Source organism: Neodothiora populina (assembly GCF_041146345.1).
Source record: "Neodothiora populina strain CPC 39397 chromosome Unknown canker_contig_17, whole genome shotgun sequence".
NCBI lineage: Eukaryota > Fungi > Ascomycota > Dothideomycetes > Dothideales > Dothioraceae > Neodothiora > Neodothiora populina.
Genome location: NW_027191406.1, coordinates 106,488 through 123,280, shown reverse-complemented (window position 1 = coordinate 123,280; position 16,793 = coordinate 106,488). Strand labels below are relative to the sequence as shown.

The 16,793-nt window shown below is 48.6% G+C and overlaps 4 protein-coding genes across 5 annotated transcripts; all 4 read right to left on the bottom strand.

Moving 5' to 3' along the window:
- Positions 1–769: 769 nt before the first annotated feature.
- On the bottom strand, positions 770–2,401 carry AAFC00_003961 (uncharacterized protein; the record flags this gene model as incomplete). 2 transcript variants are annotated; one of them, XM_069348429.1, is made up of 3 exons in its annotated part: positions 770–968; positions 1,038–1,195; positions 1,262–2,401. In XM_069348429.1, coding segments are annotated over 3 exons (1,497 nt in total), but the record flags the coding sequence as incomplete, so codon positions are not given. The 2 variants fall into 2 exon arrangements, with proteins under 2 accessions (XP_069202070.1, XP_069202071.1); XM_069348129.1 differs by having other exon boundaries at positions 1,262–2,263.
- Positions 2,402–6,393: 3,992 nt separating this feature from the next.
- On the bottom strand, positions 6,394–7,729 carry AAFC00_003960 (uncharacterized protein; the record flags this gene model as incomplete). The annotated part of the gene is made up of 4 exons (XM_069348128.1): positions 6,394–6,981; positions 7,032–7,322; positions 7,378–7,503; positions 7,553–7,729. The coding sequence occupies 4 exons, from the start codon at positions 7,727–7,729 to the stop codon at positions 6,394–6,396; spliced, it is 1,182 nt and encodes a 393-aa protein (XP_069202069.1).
- A 4,114-nt stretch (positions 7,730–11,843) lies between these two features.
- Positions 11,844–13,148, bottom strand: AAFC00_003959 (uncharacterized protein; the record flags this gene model as incomplete). The annotated part of the gene is made up of 3 exons (XM_069343515.1): positions 11,844–12,666; positions 12,729–13,048; positions 13,107–13,148. The coding sequence occupies 3 exons, from the start codon at positions 13,146–13,148 to the stop codon at positions 11,844–11,846; spliced, it is 1,185 nt and encodes a 394-aa protein (XP_069202068.1).
- Positions 13,149–13,998: 850 nt separating this feature from the next.
- AAFC00_003958 (uncharacterized protein) lies at positions 13,999–15,963 on the bottom strand (the record flags this gene model as incomplete). Its single annotated transcript, XM_069343514.1, has 3 exons — positions 13,999–15,066; positions 15,131–15,609; positions 15,666–15,963. 3 exons carry the CDS (start codon positions 15,961–15,963, stop codon positions 13,999–14,001), a joined length of 1,845 nt encoding a protein of 614 aa, XP_069202067.1.
- Between the last annotated feature and the right edge of the window lie 830 nt (positions 15,964–16,793).

The following is a 16,793-nucleotide window of genomic DNA, read 5'->3' as shown; positions in this document are numbered from 1 at the left end:
TGGTTCATCGAAGTATCCTGAGGGGCTATCTACGTTAGTTCCAAAGCACAGTTGTCGATCCAGCGTCGAAGGTTTTCCATTAATCTATACGATCTAGATATGCTCGTCGATCAATTAGCGTGCTTGCGTGCCCATATTCTAGCAGAGCCAAAGCGGGTTCAAGTATGCATACCTGGTGGCTCAAATATACGTAAGCTCTTGCCATTGTAGGTTCACCATACGCTTGTGCAGCGCCAAACAATAATCTCTGAGAGCGGCCATGCCGCTGTATAGACTTTACGGTATCCGGGAGATCTATTGCGAGGTTTGAGTGGCTGCGGCTGCACTTGCTCACCAAAGACATCATTACTCAATGGTCATCTTTGCCTGTGTGGACTCCAGTAAGAAAAGACTTTCCATGTGCAGCCAAAGTAAGACAGGTTCCGTTGTCGGCATTGAAAAGAGGGCTGGCTGAGCCGGCTCTAGACTTTTATCCTGGTCATTCCTGGTGCGGCGTTTCATCCCATTGTCCGTGCTTGCAATTCGCCTAAGCTTTTGCCGATAGAATATTTAAAGAACTTCTATGTCTGACTCGAAAATCGGAGAAGAGGCAGCCCTTGACTCGGACAGCGTTCGTATCATCTCATTTCTCACTGTCAAGTAAAGCCGAACTATTCCACGAGTCAGGGATCACTTGATGATGTATTTTGGTAGTGTGGAGACTTCATTCGGTCGGAAAGCATCGATCTGAAACTTGCTGACATAGCCGGTCATCAATTTCATTGCCTGACTACAGTGGTAAAGTAGATCCACTCGCCCGCTTGACTTCTTTAACCTTGACAAAGAGCTCTGGTCTCTGCCAAAGTGCCAGAACCGGCATGTCAGTATCCCAACTTTTGCTTCTTTCATCCATTTCGAAATCGAAGTTAACAACCATTTTGGCCAATAGCATACGCATTTCCATCCATGCTAGGTTTTTACCAATGCAGCTGGTAGTGCAAAAGTCAGAAATCGTGTCTTTGTAAATATATAAGAAGCGAAGTGGATAGGTTGCTTACTTCCGAGGACCAAAGCTGAACGGCTGGAATGTTGCTTTGTTGTCTGATGCAAACCGAGAATCTGCACCTTCAATCCAGCGTTCCGGAATGAAGCTATTGGGAAGGGCGAAGTTGCGGGCAGAGTGATATGCGGCGTATTGGGACACAGAAACTGACGCCTGATGAATGTATGTCAGCCACTTGATTAGCGCTGAATAGTTGATGATGAACAGGGCGATCCCTACATCACAGTTTCCAGGAATATGATAGCCACTGATTTCTGCTCCTCCGAGAGGCACCTTTCGCACAAAGCCAGCGGGGACTGGAGGTTTGTGCCTCATGGCTTCGGTAATAAATGCATTCAAATAGGGAAGTTGACTGGCAGCATCGACGGTGATCTCGTCAGAGGACGTGAACCTCTCTCTTACTTCCGCCTTCAGCTTACTCGATTCTTCTGGGCGCGTCAGCATCATGAACGTCGCAGTAGAAAGAACGATCGATGTGGTATCTGTGCCAGCAGCTAGAAGATTAGCTGCATTGGAGACAATCTCTCCATCAGAAATTCCCTCTCCTTGGCCATAGTCGTAGCGATGTGCAAGTATCATGTGCATGAAGTCAGGACGCCTGGTCTGGTCGGCTAACCTCTTGTGTGTCTGTGACCTGAACCAATCATCCGCTTCCTTGCCCTTTGCGGCTATAGAGGGATCGACAACGAAGGATCCGAGATAGTTTACCCACGGCCAGTATGACTGAACATAGTACATTCCGAAAGCCTTGATGAAGTTCATTATTAAATCGACGTAAGGGTGAGTGGCTAGATCCGCGAGGCATCCGAGTGACTTTCCGAATGTGAGATCACTTATAATGTCAAAGGTGGTCCAGTTGTACCACTTGCTCATGTCAACCGCAGCATCAGACCTCGATGTAACCTCCTTCAATCGGCTGACAAGTAAGTCGACATACTGCATTACCAACCCTTCCTGCTGCTTCAGGGCTTGCGTAGAAAATGCGTGCGACAGGATTCGTCGCTGACGGCCATGATGCGCTCCATGTGCCCGAACCATACTGTCGACATCATCGACACTTGGTGCGTACCATACGCGGTCTTTCTCGAAACTGCCGGTGCCTTTATTTCTGCCTGTCCGGAAACCATAGATGTCTGCCCATGCAGTCTCACCCGAGATGAAAGATACCTCGTTGGGGGTATATCTTACGACATCTCCATAACTTTCGTGTAGGTCTGACATGAAGGTAGGCGTCGATCCTTTGATTGTAGCAATGATGTATGGTATACGAGATGCCGCCATGTACCACGGGCCGGGAATGTGAGATAGCGGATGGAAATAAACACTATAAATTGCGCTCAATCCATAGCATAGCAATGACTTGACGGTGTTAGCATCATCAGAGAAAGGAGCAGGACAGCACACACGAGTAGAATAGCTCCCTCCACGATACCCAGCATGTGGACGCCCAGCCTCGAGGACTGAGCGTCATCAACGAAAGAGAAGCTCTGCATTTTGATTTTGTTAAAGCAGCGTTGTTGCGTGCTGGGACGTCATTGAGGAGACAGTAGCTCTATATAAGTGCTTCTCCGATGACATGCCCCACCCCACTGAATGACCCTGGGATCGCAGCGATGCTTTGGGCAGAGTGCTTGACCCAGCATCCTTGCAGCTGTTGTTTGACTACCTCGACCTCCTCTTCTCGAAAGGGAATAACCAGGCGTCAATCCGTCCTGAGAGCTATAGCTCGATCATGTTATGGTCGCACAGTGATGCATGTTAACACATTGTGTTACATCGCACAGTAGCTACCGCAGAGTTGGGAACCCGGTATTAATCAGGCTAGAGGATAATGGATAGTTCATTTGTTCGGAAGATGCTATATTGATCTGCCGGACACTTTATGTGACTGAGTGCTTCATGCGACCGACAAGGTCTGATAAAGCTTGCGGATGACGAATTTCCAGTAACACAGTAGAGGTCTAAAGAAGCAGAACTCGACCGTGAGCATCCAAGTTTCAATCATATGAAATGTTGAGGTTCGGTAACGTGCTGTGTTGTTTTGCGCGTCGTCTATACATTAGCACCGAAACTAATAATATTCGTGTTATACCGACGATTATGGAACATTAGTAACTTAATGGTCGCCTGTCTGTCCACGTCACCTTCGTCACCTACGTGAATATGTATATGCAAGAAGTCAGCCTGACGACCGAATCCGCCCATAGCCAGAACGACTAGATAGGTTGAAGGTCTTATAGATCTCCAGCGAAGCGGCCGCTAAGATAGCAACCAGACGCAGTCACTAGATGAGATGTGCTCCGGCAGGCAAATGCGCATGAAAACAGTGGTTGGCCTTGCAGAGAAACCCAGCAGTTCGCGACTCTCGTTGGTCTGGTATGAGCTTTCCCACCGATAATCTGTGGCGAGCAACATGTACTGCAATATATATGAGACAGACTTCTTTTTCGGCCCCAAGGTATAAGGAACAGCCGTGTTTGCGGAGCAACATTATGCATGTTGTCGCGTAATTTCCTTCGATATCACGAACTCGCGATATATAACGTGTATGTACCTTTGTGTTTGAGCAATTGATAATCAGTTGCGCGGTTAGAACCCTGAAAGTTTCAAATCTCCACCCTCTAAATTCAACATACAAGTGGGTCAATCCCTCCAGTCAAAGGTCTCATGCCTGATGTACCTCGGTCGGATGGGCATCAGGCCGAGTATACAAGTAGCCGCAGCACAACAGCACACTGATCATTGCCTATCGAAGTGCTCAGAGTCGTGCCCTCCGGATCTCACTCGAGGCCCGTATTGCTATATTGTGCTTGTATGCATCGAAAGCGTACAGATTGGGCGCAGTGAGCCAAGAGCTGAAATGAAGTGATAGCAACCGCTGCCCCAGCCGCTGCCATAGTCGGGTGTGCCAATATTTACTGCCAGCGACCTATGAAGGGGGTGGGGAATGGAGATGTGACTTGTGGGTGGTTACGCATTTCTCGAGCAATTCCAGTATCGACACTTTGCGCTTTTCTCACATTCGTGGAGTCCTCATCAGTCTTGTCGGCCTATCGCTGGTCGCTACCATGGTACCGTCAGCTTTCAAGCTGAGGTGTCTCAAATGTCGTGTCGGCGAATGGATGCAGAGTTGGGGAAACCAGGACCAGATAGTGTGAGTGCGGTGGTCGGTGATTCGTCTAATGCTCACACTCACCCATGTGATCAGCCTGGCTACTAAGTACATTATCGGCTTCAATAACTCATTTCTGGGCTATTCAGTTCGATCTCATTGGCAACTCAGTCAAGAGCCTGCGTGTATCAGTCGATCAAATCCTGACGAAATGCGGACTGATTACATTGATTGCTTCAGGCTCACTTCTAATACATGCTCAAAAAAGGAAGACTGCACGACAGGTACCGTACCTTGGTATCTGCGACACGCCAGCTTGGATATTCGCAAGGCTCATGACTAGCAAATGTGATTTCTTCGAGCGCAATCTGGCATACGCTCATTTCTGCTTGATACAGATACCCAAACGAGTGGCATGCTTCCCTTATCTGTATATCAAGGCCTCTGCAACGCTACTTTGGAGACCTAGGACGTGATATAATCTCCACGTGCAAGGACTAAGGCATGGCTATCGTTCCGTGGTGTACATGTTTTCCAAAATTTGCTCTCACAAGAGCTTTCGATTGAAGAAGTATAACCTCCAGGCTCATCCTCGCAGCAGTAACCCGATCTTGGACGTGACTGCGCATGTTGACGAGGTGCCAAATGTACTGCCAATGTCAGATACGAATCTGCACGGAGCTGTGTTCGAGAACCAAGAGCAGATTACAGTCGCCTGAACATAACATATAGTGGATCTGGGCAATGAGGCGAAAAGCTTGAATTGGCAACTCTATATACATGTGCATCATAACCCGCTTTTTGCAATGTGAGTATTTGCAGACTTTCCCATCCAGGCCACTTTATCCGTATCAATAGCAATCTCAGTCTGTACAGATATATGAACACCATCTGAACCTAAGTCTAAAGTCCACCCCGCCATGACAGTATCAGGCTCACGTAAAGGCCTATGATCTCATTACTTCTCAAAGTATAGCGTTCATAGACTTGAGGGGAGCACAGAGAGCAGCGAACGGACATGTTCAACCGAACAATCCGGCCATGCTCATAACGATTCAGTGCTATCGAGCTCTTTCCGCATACACTGTGCATACCACCCAAGTTTCGACCCGTCCTTTAGCTCAGTGAAATGCTTTAGTTCCTCATTGTATCCCAAGTAGCCTCGCCGCTTGTACCAGGACGAATGGTCGCGCTTAGGTATATCCATGCCGAGCAGGGCCCACCGCCCTGAACCATCTGGACCATCGTCCTCCTTGTTGTGGTAGCGGCTAGATATACATGTAAGAGTGACAGTGCTACAGTGACGACTCCCGTATGGCTCAACTCGCGCCAATCGCTCGCATTCATCCATAGCAAAGTTTCCAAGTCCCAGATCGCTGACTTGTGGTAGGACGAAGAGAGTGGTTATATGAATAATATTGCCATCGCCAGAAGCGAGGCTCAGATCTGGTCCTTCATCATTTTCCGGAATGTCGATTTTGCATAATGCAACATGCCCGACAGGATAAGTAACGACTTCTAATTCTTTATGCAATGACTCCAGACCAATCGTACGGTCGCTGGCCGGGATCGTGATCCAGAATAGCACCCGCTCTCCCCTTGCCATGGATGCTCGCCATGGCTGGATCTTCTCTTTGTTCCATCCGCATGTTACTCTCTGGCGATAGAGCATGTCCCACTCCTCCGACGCATGTATGTCTATTGGTACCAGTTGCGCGCCCTCGGGATACTTGGCTTTACGACTCATGGCTGATATTGCAAATACTTCAATTCTCGTATACTTCAACCATATCAATTATAGACTCGCTTCATGTATCATCGCGGTAGGAGGCCATCTTTTATATCTCTCCTATCCCCTATTACATGGCCAAAGGTCTGTTTATCATATTGCCAGCTCGTCGCACGGAGCTTCGCGTAGTGACTCGTAGGGCGCGGACAATTACCGTACGCCCTACGAGACACGCATCGTCATTTGCGTTGTTGGTCACCTTCCTATCGAGGCGTAGTGTATGTCGCAACCGTCCCAGCTTTAGTTGCTGACTAAGGTCTCCCAATCCTGCAATCATTCACTACGACTGGCACTGTACAGTACTGTAATTACTGTGTGGACTTCGGGAACAATTCTATCTTGTATTATCGAGACAACTAAAAGGGCTACCTTTTGCAGTATGGAGATTGTAACCCTATCTATTGCCAGAACCTACTGTTACCGGTACTGGTTTCGACTGCGAGCGTGATCTCAGTGCTGTGAGCCCCTAGTTAGACTACCCTTTGGTGAGGAATGCGTTGGCGCTGGTGCTGTAGGTTTGAATGGGAGGGCCTCATTTTCTTCGCTGACTAGTGTGACTTTGTCCTGGTGCACCTCCTTGCGCTGGCTCGGTTTTTTCCTTGGAGTATTCTTATGCATGTCGAAGACCACACCGCTCTCTGGATCATGAATCCGATGTCTTCCTGTTTCGATAAGATTCATAGCCCAAGCTTGAGCTGCAGGGATCCTGTAGCTTCTGCTGCCTCGAACAGTACTCTCGCTTCTTTCGCTGCTTCCGAAAGACTTGCGAGTTGTTTCCACAATACTTCTGATAAGAGGCCGCAGTGTTGCTAGCGACGCTACACATATACCCAAACCAGGCTCGATTATGGACCAAACCGCGATGTCGATAGCATTCGAGAAGAAGTGAGGCCCGGGCGCTAGTCCGGGTATGTAGGCGATGCGAATGAGAGATGATATACTCCCCATCGCCCCCATGCTGAGTAGAAACCCAACCGACAACTTGGACGAAAGTGGCATTCGTGCTTTCCATACGACCGCGAGTGGGAAGAAAACGTACTTCAGAACAATCAGCATGGATCCACAGTCGCGAGTTCAGTTGCACATACAATCCAATCCGTTAAAGCATTCAGCGAACTAGAGGCATAGTTCATGGGTTTCAAAGCACTTATCTTGATACATTTCCCCTCCATCTCACTGACAAGAAAGTCATTCGGATTGCCACATTGGAATATGGCGATGAAGGAGAAGGCAAGGCCGTATAGCGTGTACAAGATTGTTGTGACATATACCACTTTTCGATGCCACTCTTGAGTTATGACTCTGAGGAAGAAGATTGCAAGCGAAAGTTTGAGAGCTATCGTGACCCATAGGTACAAGCCCATCAAAGGAGCGATAATCTTCGAGTGTCAGCTCGGCCTAACCCCCTTACCGGTAGCCAAGGAAAGAACATACCCGTAACAATCTTGCCATGATCGGCAACTCGGCCATTATGCCTAGCTTCACGGCCTCTCGCGTTTCCTCGCTGCCCTCGATGAGCGCGGTTGCTATATAGCACCCGCAGAGGCCCGTATATAGGCCCTGATGAAGTCAGAATGGTGTATTACGTTTCAATCTTAGGCCGTCATACCAAGGTAAGCAACATGATCCAGTCATCAGGCCCAAAGGCATGAATCATGAATGCCCGCACGTACACTCTGAGTGACACCGAGACCCAGGAAAGAGCTACGAAAGTAGCAGCAACGACTGTGATATTGTTGGGTCGGTCCCCTAGTGCCAAAGACTTATCATCCGGGTACCACTCCATATTGTTCAGATTGATGGATTTGGTATGATAAAGTCAATTCGAGTGAAGTGAAGGGAAAGGACCTGAACTGTTGCTTATACTTCGAGAATAGCCTACGTGAGACCTTTTAATTCTAGTTGCATAGTACGATGGGGCTGCAATATGCAAAGGAGAGACAGAAAGCACTCGCCAGTGTTTCAGAGTACACTTATGGTTTGTGGGCGAGAATATTATACCGGAGTACTTATACCAATCCAAACGTCGGAGAACATTCAGGATTGAGACCGGTTATGACAGGTATTGAATCTAACATTGCTTGATCAATATGGAAGACATGGCTGATCAACAATGCAGGTGCTATTGCAGTCGGTACTTCTCCCATCGACCACGTCTGTCGGTATGATGTGTTTCCAGGTCCGTTTGCGAGATACGGATATTATGGTTTTGTTGCATAGTGCATGCATCTCCGTCCCAGAAAGGTAATTTTATCAAGTCAACTCAATTATACTTGTGTCAAAGTGGCAGCGATCGCACTTGATGGTAAAAATCTTAACCAGTGGCGCGCAGTGAGTGGACCGCCCATAGACCACACGGTCAGGAGATACTCGTTTCTGCGACCATACTGTGCGACAGTTCGTGCTGAGACATCCAATGTCTGCAAGCACTGAGAACTTTGTCAGTAGTGTCAGTAGTGAGAAGAGGTAAGCAACTTCGACTTCTGGGAACCGCCATGCCGGGCCTCCGTGTAACTCAAGGTTTCATGCCACAGCTTCAACTTAGTCGTGTGGACGAATACAAGCAGTTTGCTGCATTAAGGTCACTCGCAGGGTCACTTGCGGGGAGCGACCCGGTTCTGAACTTAGCCATAAACGGCTATCCTAAGGATCTGATTATGGAGTTTGGGCGACACCCTCGCAACGATAGATCGCTTGGGCATTGCGCTTTTCATATTGAAGCCGCACTCCTTTGCTCTCACTGAGTGCCAATACTCGTATATTGCTGTCAAACACGAGACTCCTTGTCGATCTGCCGTCCGGACGATGCGGGAGGTACATCCGGTCCATTGGCGCCCCGCCTGTTGGTAGGCTGCAACACCGATGCCTTGCAGTCGGTACGCTGAGGTCGCCTATTTGCAATGTCCTGACAAGGATGCACGTATCGGACTATACTGTTTTGGTCATGACATCTACATATGAAACGACACGGGGACTGTAGCACGATTACGCTGCCTGTCAAGTTGATGGCCCCATTGCCTACTGCGAGTCACACTGAAAATGCTGTAGCTTAGTGGAGGAAGTGTCACAATCTGGACGGCGTGTACTCCAGGTGGGGACCTGCACGTACTAGGCTTAGCGCCTGTTGCCGCTACAACTTACGATCAAGGGCAAATCCACTTTAACCGATTGCTCACATTTCCTGCTTCGAGATGCTGCGCATTATTATGGTCCATATACATACACTCACACAGTCCTTAACGGTTGTCCCAGTAATTTCCTCATGTAAGTATACTACAAGGTATTACTACTTCCTCCTGGTCTACGCGACGCAATAGTCACCCGAAACGATCCGTTTCAGGACGCCGCAGCGCCTCGTTCTTTGACTTGTCATCTTCGATGGAGCTTTTGTGCTGTATTTGGTTCGATACGAACAAGTATTGTGGCCTGGACCATGCATCTACGACTACATCCGAGATCGGCCGACAATGGTTCATGAAATATGTTAAAGCTTACCAGACACTGTAGTGGGCAAATGTATTCATTGGGATTCGCTGACGAGAATCGAGGACATCGGAAGCACGATAATTGGCTCAACCGCTGCAGCGCCAAAAGTCTGGGTCAAGAAATCATGATATCCGAACAGATCCATGATATTGCAGCGTCACTGCGGCTCTTCTCCTCGTACTTGATCATGTGGTACCGGCGCATACCCACGCATTCATACGAATCATGATATTTCACTTCGATCGTTGTGGAAGAAAAACGGAGACCCGGTTGGCCCCCGAATCTCAGAGAATCTCAAATGGTCGAAGTGTGCGAATAAGCGACTGGAACACCGGAAGGTAGCAATGTCTATGAGCCCATTCCTCGTCTCTGTACGTCTAATCGAGCCGATCGATAGCCCTCACCATCTACACATACTCACGTGAAGTCTCCGATTCTCGCCATACAAGATACTGTACCTTGGTAAGATCGCGTCAATGGGCAGTGGCAAGCTTTGCAACTAATCTTTGGTCTGGGTCTGGCTCAAAAATCGCAGTCTACCACATCGAATCTCTATCGATATGCGCACGTTCATCACATTCCGCCACCCTCTTTCCTGGTTCTAGCCACAAGTCATCATATCCGATGATAATCCCCTGATTGGTATTTGCTTCAAATTTATGAAACCACGCATTGCCCAGCCGTGAACGCTCGAAATATCAACAATCGCGACACCGCTTGACTAAATAGGTTTATGCTTTCTCTACTTGCTTTATCGCGGACAAGACATGTGCATGGACACCGTCAGGTCGTCCCTGCTTGATCTTCCCATCTCCATGCTCTATCAAATGGGCTTCTTCTTCCGTGGAATCCTCGCTAAAAGTAAACTTTCTGAATTCGCAATTTTCATAGGCTGTCCCCTTGGCACCATCAAACGACGTCCAATCCTCTGAAAAGTAATGCAGGAAAGCTCCGTGCGAAACAAGAGCAATGTTCTTCTCCGGTCGTTTGTATAGCCATGCGCGCAACGACGCTGCTCTCGCCTCAACAGCATGGTAGCTGGCCTCATATACCCCTTTCTGCTAGATGGTTAGTCCGTAAATGGCCTGACTGGGTCAGCTGGTGCATACCTTGGAGTTCCACCCATCTTCTACGAGGCTGAAATCGATCTTTGACGTATTAAATTTCAGATCTTCTTTCGACAACATATCTAGAACCATCGGTTTTAGTTCTTGCGGTGGATAACCAATATCACATGGTTGATTTGCGATTTCTTGTGCAGTTGGTACAAGAAGGAATGGGACATCAGGTCTACTCAGAGCTGGGCCCAATCCAAAAGATGCCGTTTCAATAGTTCGTATAAGGGGTGAGGCCATGACAATCGAAATGTCATCATGATAAGGGAAGGACTTTTGCAACTGATCGCACTGTTTCCTGCCTAACTCCGTAATGTGGGGATCACGCAAATGATGTCGTCGCTATGAAGAACACATGAGTATGGTAGTATATCAATCGTCTTGCTGCTCTCCTCACTTTGACATTATGCTCTCCTTGGGCGTGGCGCACAACAAAAATGGTAGGTGGCATCCTCCGTCTACTATTGCTATCTTGCGTCAAAAGTCGGCTGTCTTCAGCTCGACGAGTCTAATAATAGACGTGGCTATATCGGACAATTGTCAGATAATCAAAAAGCGACTCCCTCCGGACGGGTATGTGTTTAATTCCTTCTATCGGAATAATTACGAAAAATCGTTAGTATTAATTAAGCGGTGACTGTCGCTCGGCATACCTTCTCGCGTCGCCACAAAAAGAGAGATTTTCGGCGACTACGACTAACGCCGCCGCCTCGGCGTATCATTTATCCGCAAGGTCACCATACATCAGGCGGCGAAGCTGGCCGCCCATCTAAGTCTTGACCTTACCTTGCCTAGAGGCAACGACTGACAGTGTCTGACCTTTGGGCAACATTTTGGTGAATTACCAATTGTCAACGACTGGAGAGAAATTATGTGGTGAGAGGCCCCACAATTCGTGGAGTCTACCTTGGATCGTGTGATATGTCGCTTAACTAAGCAAGCTCGCCCCTTCATTGATGCAGATGTTCGGAATCAGTCGACAACCCCATCATGAGCGTCGACAATCATCACACATCTGATGAGATGCCTCAGCCAGCATTCTGCAGCCGAGATTCTTTCTCGTACGTGACCCATGGAGTTTGCTTACGGATCGGTCAACTTGAGACTTACACGCAAGCCATCAATGTTTCTCGAACGAAAGACGCTTCAGTAAGGGTTCTCAGCAGGTCTGCAGCATACAGTAGAGCTCGGTGTATAATCACACCTTCAGCGCGATTAGGTGCTATGATCCACTATGTCGCTAAGGTATAGTATAAGCGACGACGCGCAGAACTGCTCACATCGAGACGACGCCAGATATCATGACGCCGTATTGTCTGGCCTCGACTCTCCATGGAAAGGCTTCCGCGCTGCATCGGCCTTGTCCAAATCAAATCTCCAGAAGCCCAATTGCGGATCCAGTTCAGGTGTCGTTTCAGCTAGAGAGGCCAATTTGCTGTACCTCTCGTCCTGAGGATCATTGCGGAAAAAGACTGGCTGCCATTTGTTTCTCTGTTGTGCTTCTTGTCTCCTCATTTCACGCTGACCTTCCTCGACTTTCGACTTTGCATCGCTGGCCGCCTGCATTTGTCCGTTGTTCAGACTTTGTATTGTTTGGCCCCATGCCTTACGCGACTCCCAGGCATCCTGAAGAGTCGAGTCCGCGGTCCGCAGGGGAGTTGCTGGGTTCGCAGAAGTATCGTACACCTCAATGTCCTTCCCACTACCTTCGTCTCGGATCGTAAACTTGTCATTCCAGGTGCCTTCGACGGTGTAGAGAGGCTTGCTCTTCCCTGCGTCTCTCCGGCCTGAAAGTGTTGCACGTACGATATTCTTCTTACCTGATATGCCGAACAACTTCTTGCCACTGAAGTCGATTTCCGAGACATAGCCGCTTGACGAAATGATCTGATAAGTACCTGATAGTTCTGGATATGGTGAGCCTGTCAGAAGACCTTGTACCTTGACATTCGGCAGTGGTATTAGGTAATCCTCGTCGTACTTGACGACATGCAGGATTGCGTGACCCATTTGCTTTATATTCACGCTGCCATTGAAGGTAATCGACTGGCAAGCAAATCCGTCGGCGCGGACGCCATGATCGTCATTCCATAGATAGCATGCTGTTATTGGTGGATGATGGCTGAGATTGTCAGTCATGCGGTCAACAGCAGTGCCATACCAACGAAAGATGTGGCGGATTACCTGACTTGCTCGGAAACTAATTTAGTTGTTCCAGCCTCGTCGGTCCAATCAGCGAAGAAAAGCTCCCCCAAGAAAGCATTGAGTGGCTTCTTGACCCCGTCTTTCTCGTCACGGCCTGCGTATTGCTGGCGCTTGAGTGCTGCAAGGAACCATTTCAGAACGAGCAAAGCTCGCTTTTCGGGATCAGGCTCAGATGCAGGTGCGACAAAAATGGAAGGATGCTCCGCCCAATACGACGGAAACTCGACCGTCGATTGGGATGCGAGTAGAAAGGGTGGGGCGGTGATATTCGCAAGATCTCCCTTGATCGTCGCAATGGACTAGGACTTTCGTAAGTGACACTTGGAAGGCATTTATCAGGGTAAAGTCATCTCATACTGCAAGGAACTCTTTGAGCGCAGATCTGTTTGTCTCCGACATTTTTTACAGGTAAGGTGTGTAAATAGTCACCCTCTTCGATGGCAACGATGTTTTCAATCAACCTTAGAAAACAACGTAGTTATATACGCAAAACTTATATCGATCAAATAACCTCCAGGCGCTCTTCGCCAGAAGCTAGGGTCGCAAGTGAATGATGAAATGTCAAGAACATCAGTGTTGATACGCGCACCCTAATGCGTGGGCCTCTTCTCCGCAGATGGTACCTGTTTTGGCGGGGAAGGATCTAAGTAATGACGACGCCAAGGTTGCTCTCAAGCATTTCTGCACAGCGATAGCTGTGCCTTTAGTCGGGAGGGAAACCCTGTCCTTGTCGATTATTGTCCTGCGATACAACACTTGTTGACTGGATATTCCAGGTGCATACCTTACGCTGGTGAGTAAGTGAGAAGGTATTCGGCAGCTATATCACGCACTCTGCAATAGCACGATGCGCTATGGCGCCGACAACAGTATTCTTGCGAGGATGGTGTAAGATAGACAAACACTGAGTTCTCATGTCTGTCAAATCAGCAGATGTCGCGGGAGATGTCACGGGAGTACAATGATCTCAGTCATGAAATCACATCCGACTTGTTCGATACACTGCATGATGAGGTTGGCACGGTCGAATTTGAGAAGTCAGCAAGACTGACTTGTATTATGTGTAAGGGTAAAAGGAGTCCAAAAGGAACTATGTATGGGTATCTTCACCAGTCATGATCCCGCGACAACCGAAACGCATCGCAGAAGAGATCTGGATGTATTATAATGTGATAAGTTCTTCGTCAAACATCCACCATTCATAACAAAACATGCACGTCATTGCGCGATAAAAAGAGGAAAAGAGAGCCTAAACCGTGGTGTTGGCGAGACTGTTCTGTCTGTGAGCAGCAGCGAAGCTCTGGCCAGGTGTGCCGGCAATGCTGTTCTGTCTCGAGGCAGCAATGCTGCCGGGCCTGCTCGACGAGCGAGCGTAGCTGTTGTTTCGACTCGCGGTCTTGCTACCAGGGACCACGGAGACTCTTCTGCCACCGTTCTCTTGACGGGCGTTGTTGAGCTGCTGGGCGAACTTGGATCTCTTGCGGAGTACGGGGCCTTTCCAGTAGATCACGTACACGGAAACGACCAGGAGTGTCGCGATACATGCGAGAATGGTCGAGGCGTATTGAAGATGCATTTTGCCACCGATGTTATTGTAGAAGGGAGTTGCTGGGATGGTGAGCACACCTGCGAGAAAGTCGCGAGACCATCCGTTGCCTCCAGTGGCCGATGCAGAGTATGGTCCGTAGGCGCAGATCATGTAATCAATAGTAGCCATGTAAATCGAGTAGTTGGCGATGCCGATGATGGCGGCACCGACCATAGGACCCATCCAATGGATTGGGGGACCTCCACTTGACCAGGCAAAGATGAAAAGACCGATTGGCAGGCAGGGCACTGTGAACAGCAACCACCACAAACGAGACTCGTATTGTGCATGCTCATCGTTAGGCTTCTCTGCGCGCTGGCGCTTGTTACGCGCGATGGCGGGGAAGAATGAGATCCATGCAATGATGTAACCAACACCAATGGAAATGAAGGCGAGTCCATCAGTCATTGGTTCAAAACCCCACTGGTCGAACACCAGAGAGAAAGATTGCAAGAAGATGAAGATCAGAGCATCGGAGAAACCGGACAGAAGGGACAGAGTGAGAACAATGGGCTCGGTGAGGAACATCTTGAACGGTCTGACCCAAGTAAGTAGAATCTCCTTGGCCTCGAATCGCTCCCTCCATGGGATAAGCTCGGTCGGTCCGTAAACATTAGGCTGTTCGCCACTCTTTCTGCGCTTCTTGGCAATCTTGTTCATCATAACAGTCGTACGAGTCTCCGGGACAAAGAAAAAGTGAGCTGCTTGGACAACACCACCAAAGATAAGCTGAAACACCATTTGTCAGCAATTAGAGTACACAGCAGCGCTCTGAGTGGAGCTAATAACATACCTGAATCCAGATGTTCCAGCGCCACTTGCAGAATTGTTGGACGAAACCACCAACGATAGGGCCAAGAACGGATCCACCAACAGAAGAGAAGACGACATAGGCAACGGCGTATTGTTGATTGTCAGGCTCCCACATATCAGCAATCATACCCAGAGTGACGGATCCTCCGGCAGAGGACAGACCACCCAAGGCACGGCCGACCATAACACTGGCGAAGTTGGGCGCGAGAGCAACAGGTAGTTGCCAGATATTGACAAGGAACAGCGAAAGCTGAAGGATGGGCCACCGTCCAATCTCCTCAGACCAAGGGGCCCACAGCTCGCAGCCAAAAGCGTATAAGACGAGGAAAATCATAGCACCACAACGAGCAGCCTGTTCGCTGATGTTGAATTCCTCTGCTATACCGCCATTGGGTCCACTGATAGCGTTGGAATAAAGACTAGTGTTGAAGTTCATGGATACCTGGATCCAGAAAATGACTATGAAGAGCAATTGATCAGTATTGTCGACCACCAAAGAGTAAATCAATACTTACTAGTAAGAATGCCCCATTTCTTCCAATTCGGATAACAGAAACCCAATTCTTCGTAGCAGTCTTCCTCATCGAGGATGAATACATCTGGGTCGTCGATTGTTTTCTTTTGCTCCAATTTGGTCCCTGGGGTAGATATGCTGGGAAAGCGAGCACGGTGACGTTTCTCAGTAGTCTTTACTGGGGGAATGGCACTGTTCTCAGCATGCTCAACCATGCCACCAGCCGGGGCGTTGGTAAGACCACCAAGAGGCTCATCCTTGGATGACTTCTCATTGAGACTATCCGGTGTGGACGACATGATGAACTCAATCAACAAGAAATAAAGCGGAGGCAAGCTTTAGTCAAAAAACAGTGTATCCGGGGGTGATGCATCTCTATTTAACCACCCGCGTATTCCCCACCTAGCGGCTCCAGGGTGTCTCCCGCCTCGCCCGGGTTTTGGATGGAGCAAGGTCAATAAAAGTGGATTCTGTATATGCAACGTTGTGGGAGCCCCATCGGCCTTTTCGCGGATTTTCTATCTTTCCCATGGGGTGTCCGATCCAAGCAAGGGCGGCGTTGCCACAGTGCGCTTATCATCGACTCATTGCAACAACGCAACGCTTTTGTTGCTTCATGAAACGACAGCATTTGCAGAGTCACTTCTGATTCGAATTTCCCTTTACCATAATTCATGTGACGGATTCATATTCTGTTCTAAAGATGTTCCGATGTAGCTCACGTGTAAATGGTAAGTGTAACGTCATACTCTAACGCCACAAGCGGGTAAGCCGTTCGGATATATTGGACCCCAACCAATCACGGTCAATGTTGCCTGCGAATGATGCAGCGAGTACCTGTTCTTGTCACTTTAGTGCTTGACCACAATTAACCTCTCGTCAAATCGGACGTCATCGGTTGTGTCTATACCAACTGCGCAGCATGAACATGTAAGGCTACTTGGAAGGATTGCGCATTTTGAGCATGTAAGAAGTGTCGCTTCAATTGTGTGTTCGACATGTTGAAACCTCTTGAGAATCGTGACCGGTCGCGAATGCCCTACAAGACGAAGGGGAACGGTGAATGTGGTCGCGCAGGATCGAAAATTACCTGCAAGATCTCCAAAAGCAACCACGAAGATCCCTACCA